Consider the following 6,167-nt stretch of genomic DNA (forward strand, 5'->3'; position numbering starts at 1 on the left):
TATTTGAAATTGAGACGTGTCAATGATGTGAGTTAAATTAACTAATACACGTCAGCTCTCGATATGCTAGCTTGTTTATTAAACGTAGAGCATTTGATCTGATTGTTTATCATGAACAAATATGCAGTAATTAAAGCCATTGGCGTGAAAACATTATGTAGGTGCAGCAGCCTAGCACGTTTCGTGAGTATGGTCGAAGAGAAGGAGACTGACTTGCGTAAACATTATTGGACTGAACTTTAGCCTTTCCAGTCTCTGTAGCAAAGGCCTAAGATTCTATCGATGAGGCCTCAAAATATTGCGGAGTCGATTTTTTGACAGCGCTTTAATGATAAGTCCGGCTGCTATGTTAGAGCAACTACAAAATATTGGTGCCTTTGTACAGCAGTACAGGTGAGGGTGAGCCCCACCTTAGAGCCACTTCTTTCACATATATGCATTATATTATCACTTTCTATTATTAAAAGTGTCATTTGCAATATATTCTTTATTTTTATAAAATGTATCATTTATGAAATATCATTTGCATAAATTAAAGGTATTATTTTTTTTATTAAAAATGTAATCTGTAATGTATCATTTGTTTTTATTAAAATAAATGATACATTACAAATGACACTTTTAATTAATTCAAATGACACTTTTAATACAAACAACGTAATATTTTAAATTAAATTTAAAAAAAACCATGATGCTTGTGGGGCTCGAACCTGCGACCAACCAGACCAAATTGAACAAATCAGACCAAACATAAAAATGATTAAATATAATGCAAACAAGCAATCTTGTGTATACAAGGCACTTGAGTGTACTAATTGAGCAAGATGAAGTCCCGAAGGGGACACCAAGCGGTGCGACCTCCTGTGTGTGAACAGTGAGGTCCCATGGTCAAACCCTCTCCCCCTCCCCAACTCCCCCAAGTCAAAAAAAATTTGAACAAGATGAATATATATATGTAGGGCTGTCGATCGGTTCGGGTTCGGTTACCCATACCCGAATTTTCGGTTATTCGAACCCGAAATTGCAATATTTCACTAACTGTTCCCGAACCGTTTTAGGTGTTCGGTTACCCAATAACCGCTTCGGTTACCCGATTCGATTATTTGGGTATCCGAAATACCCATTTAAAAAATTAAAATTCAAATAATTTGCCAGATAAAGGATTTGAACCTTAGTCTCTAGAAAATACACAAAGAAACTTATCTACTAGACTAAAGCTTATTCTTAAACTTTAAACATATCATAATTTTATTTTAGCTAAGACTCGATTTTTAAATAAAAAATAAATTAATTAATGAATTAATAATTAAAATATAATATATATATATATTAAATAATTTATTAAATAATTTTCGGTTATTTCGGTTAACCCGTTTCGGTTATTGGGTTAACCGATACCCAAAATTTTTCTAAAAATGATACCCGAAACTCAACCGATACCCAAAAAATTCGGTTATTGGATACCCAAACCCGAAAATTTCGGTTCGGTTAACGAATTATCCAAAATCTAATAAGCAATTAGACAGCCCTATATATATGTATACATCCCATGTATATACGGACGCATTGTGCATCCGGATATATATATATATATATATATATATATCATATATATAAGAAACTAGCTTTTAATTATATATATCTCTGACTAGTGGGTGACTTAATAAACTCATTAGTATTCACTTTTATAAAGTGAAATGGCCAAGGCCGGCTCGATCTATCAACAGCAGTGCACATGCACGTATCAAATATCATATATATATAAAAGTCAGCCAAATTACAAATAGAATATGACCAAAACTGGGTCTTGGGGGTATCACATACCATTATTAATTAATTAATTTACTTTTGTTTTGGGGCTATCAACTTAACCAAAATCAAAAAAAATTATGAATAAATTCAGTAGTGAAAATGAAACTACTACTAAAGAACAAGGTGGACACTGTTACCACTGATTACCAGCTCAATAATCTAGAAATTATAAAACAAGTTGTTTGGTTTTTAGGAGGAATAAATACTCCTTCTATCCACGAAAAGATGTCTTAATTTGTCATTTTAATTAGTTCACAAAAAGATGTAACTATAATCTATTTTTAATAATAATTTGTGGGCTTCTTTCTCCACTCACTAACTTAAATATTAACTTTGTCCACTTTTTTTAATTTGTGAATCATATTTCTCCATTCATTAAATAAACAACACAAATTTTCTTAAACCCTATGTCACTCTCTTAGGACATCTTTCTTGGATGGTGGGAGTAATTTGAAAGACCTCGTAACAGTGAATTTGAACAAGAAACTTTTGATCTCAACATTAATCACTAAATAAGATGGACACTATAATAACAATTGCGTTGACATGATACAACAACATTAACCAAGTTCAACATCCCAGCCGGAATCTCGCCGTCATGAGAAATCGCCGATGTCTCCGGTCAAAAGGAACCACGTCCCTCGTACCATGACTACGAGCCCGACCTCAAGCGCCTTCTTCCAAAAGGAGGGCTCCGGCACCATAAACGTGTTTCCAAAACTGTACAAAATGTTAAGCTTCCCATCTCCGGTGCCCACAGCGTAGGTCAAGGCATTTTCAACCCTAGGTCCGGAGTCGAAAAGACTCTTGACAGATATTTTGACTTCACCAATGTACCTGTCTCCCAGAGTCCTCTGACAGAAGAGCTTCACCACCAGCTCCAGCCCCGGTGTCCGCAGCGACGCCTCATTCACCGTGTAATCCAGGGGGAAGTTCCATTTAGGGTTTGTCTCTCCGGCCAGGTCCACGGTGGTTCTCTTGCTGGTTTCGGATTTCCCGTTGAGGGAAATCTCCGCATACACTTTCATCTTCCCAAAGCTCCGGATGTTTGGAAGATCGTCGGCTGAAACAAGGATTATTTCTAATTTTCTGCACTCCATCTTGTTCACAAATAGTATATGATGTTTTCGCTGAGGGGTTTTGTTGGAATTATTAAAAATATATATGAAGTTGTGCTTGTTGGATATATGTTGCATAGCCACTGTATATATATATATGTCAGTATGATTAATGAGATGAGAGTAATTATGTTCACTTGGTGCAATAAATTTACAGGAAACTTCATATGCATTAGCATTAGCATTGAAGCGATGTCGTATTACTATGCAGTCAAATTAAATCAGACTGAGGCGACTCATTCTTCTTCTTTCTTTGTGTCTTTCCTACCTATTGGCAAATTGTAATTTATAATTTAATTTAAACAAAATGCTTACTAGGTGTATTTTTCGTATAATAGTACAAGTGACGTGCATTCACACATAAACAAAATTAATACTCCCTCCGCCTACGAAATGAGTACCCATATTTCCTTTTTCGTCCATCCACGAAATAAGTACTCATTTCCCTTTTTGGCAAGTGTACCCCACACATCTCTTTAATTAATATACTCAAAAAGTGGGACCCTTAAACTATTCACACTACACTCCATACATTTCTTAAAACCCGTGCCGTCCACAAATAGGTACTCATTTTGTGGACGGAGGGAGTATAATAAATAATTTTTTATGAATATAAATTTATATTTTTATTTCAATTTTATAGTGAAATTTATCATTTTAATATACTTTTTGAACTAGTTATTGGAAAATTTCTAAAAAGTATAATCTTATAAACTCATAAAAAAAATCATTTCGATTTAATATAAAATTGAATTTAATTAATTAAGCATCACTCAATTTTATCGTCATTAGAGAACAAACCCGACCAAAAACGAAGATTGGTATGATATTCATGTTTATTTTGTAAGTTTCATCTTTACATAATTAATTTTAATTCCAAGGATTCTAGCAAAATCAAACTTCTAATAAAAGTTTCATTTAAAAGTTTTATAATAAAACTATTAAATGAATCCTTTCTATAGTAATTCTAAATTATTAAATTTACAAAATAAATCTACGTGGATACAGGGTTCTAATGAACACTACTACCTAAATAATTATTAAAATATAAAACACCATAATGTATGTTTAAATTTATTATAAATAAATATATACATATATATGGATAATTGCCTGTAAATCCATAACGTTTACACGGAATTGATTTTTGCTCCTATTTTGAAAAGTCTGGCTCTAAAATACATAACCTTTCATTTTGTCTTGTTTTTGTCTGGTGATCGATTTTTTCTTACGCCGAGCGCCGAAAATGACACGATGGCAGCCGGAATTGATGAGGTGGAAGCCGAAAATTGACAATGCTCTTTTATAAGAGCTAATCTCCTGTATGTTCGTCCGCATGGTGCAGACGAATCTGCCAGACCAGACCTTATTTCTTTTCCGTCCATATTTTTAATGTCCAACCCATGTATATGATACTTTTACTAACAATAAACGACACTTTTATTAAATACAAACGATATTTCACAAATGATAATTTTTGTAAAAGAAAATACTCCCTCCGTCCCTAAAAATTGTGACCTAGTGGAGATGACATGAGTTTGAAGAAAAAATGTGGTAGTTGTGTTTGAGTGAATATTGGATTCCACGCTTTTTTGTAAATAGTGAGAGAAAAAGTTTGTGAGGTTATTTCCTAATAAGAAAAGGTCACAATTTTCAGGGACGTCCTAATATGGTAATAAGGTCATAATTTTTACGGACGGAGGGAGTAGTAGTTTGTATTGAAATAAATAATACTCCACATTACAAAAGTCATTTCTAATAACATAAAATGATATTTTTAATGTATGCAAATGATATTTATGCAATTGATCGTATTTTTTTAAATTAAATTATACTTTACATAAAAATAGATGATTACATATTACAAATAACACTTTTAATTAATGCATGCAGATGATACTTTTGAGATGGACATAGAAAGATTCGTAAAAAAAATGGATCATGCGAGCCAGATTGTAATAAATCGCGGTCCGAATCGGATCGACCGCACTGTACATTCGAATGTAAAGGAGAATTTGTGCTTTTATAATATATATAGATTTCAAGACTATTAATAATTGAGTTTTCATACTTTAATTAATTAGTTTGTTACAATTTTGGATATGATTAGTGGAGAGAAATTACGAAGAAGTTGCAAGAGAATCTTTCTCCATCAAACATGATGGCTCGAACCAAACCATTATTAAATACCCCAACTGGTTATGCGTGCCCTATTTTAATCTTAAAGTAATTATCAAACTTCCATAAACTAGATCTGGTTATATTCGGAAGCGATAGCCCTAATATCTTATAATTCTTCCTGTTTCAAGTGGTACGTCCAAGTTGAAGTAGTGAATGAGTTTACAAACTCGTTTCGATCACTTTTTTAGAGCCAATTTGATCTTGATGTAGTCATCATGCCAAGACTTGATTTAGCCAACACTTACACAAGTCATGCATAAAATAGAATATGACCAAGTTGAATCCTTTCATTAATTTTTGAGGGAATTGTGGGGCATGCATAACCAATATTAATTACTAACATTACTAATTAAATTTGAATCACACACTGTGTATATGTGATGCACTAAGAAAGCGATACGTGGTATAGAATTTCAAATTTCAAGGCAAAATACACACATAGATAAAACGAGAAAATATATTTTTGATATTAAAAAAAATTGTTTAATTTTTTATTTTGTTCACTGGGTGAAAACCTTGATTATGCATATAATTGAACACAAATATGCATAACATTACACACAAAAATATGCATTGCGTTAGACGAACCATCATGTACCTCTCATTGCTGCCCACCGTTCGCCGCCTTAATTATGCATATATTGAACACAAATATGCATATATATAAACACAAATATGCATAACATTGCAAACAAAAATGCATATAGTCAAACACAAATATGCACTGCACAAGGCGACGTGGCAACATCATACATATTTTTTGTATGTAAAATTATGCATATTTGTGTTTTGTATATACGTTTTTGTGTTCAACTATATGCAAAAGTCCTGTGCACGAGAGGGTTTCGGCATCTTCGAGGGTTTCTGTAATTCATCTCCGCTTCGAACATTAGTAGATATAATTTTGCGCTTTGGGGCAAGAAGCAGAGAAGAAACAACAAAATATTAAATTCGAAAAAATAGAAAATGAAACCGACCAATTGACTGAGCGGGTTTGAGTTTATATGGTTTAGGGTTTAGAATTTTCTTTTATTGGAAATCTACCTTCAACGACAT

General features: G+C 32.9%; 1 protein-coding gene across 1 annotated transcript; it reads right to left on the reverse strand.

The window, feature by feature from the left end:
* Positions 1–2,408: 2,408 nt before the first annotated feature.
* LOC131009659 (protein SRC2 homolog) lies at positions 2,409–2,912 on the reverse strand. Its single transcript, XM_057937071.1, has one exon. It carries the CDS (start codon positions 2,910–2,912, stop codon positions 2,409–2,411), a length of 504 nt encoding a protein of 167 aa, XP_057793054.1.
* Between the last annotated feature and the right edge of the window lie 3,255 nt (positions 2,913–6,167).

The sequence above is a fragment of the Salvia miltiorrhiza genome, chromosome 2, assembly GCF_028751815.1.
Source record: "Salvia miltiorrhiza cultivar Shanhuang (shh) chromosome 2, IMPLAD_Smil_shh, whole genome shotgun sequence".
NCBI lineage: Eukaryota > Viridiplantae > Streptophyta > Magnoliopsida > Lamiales > Lamiaceae > Salvia > Salvia miltiorrhiza.

What these genes read in the sequence shown, in the direction of transcription:
- LOC131009659 (XM_057937071.1), bottom strand. Translation starts at nt 2,912, where the DNA reads ATGGAGTGCAGAAAATTAGAAATAATCCTTGTTTCAGCCGACGATCTT.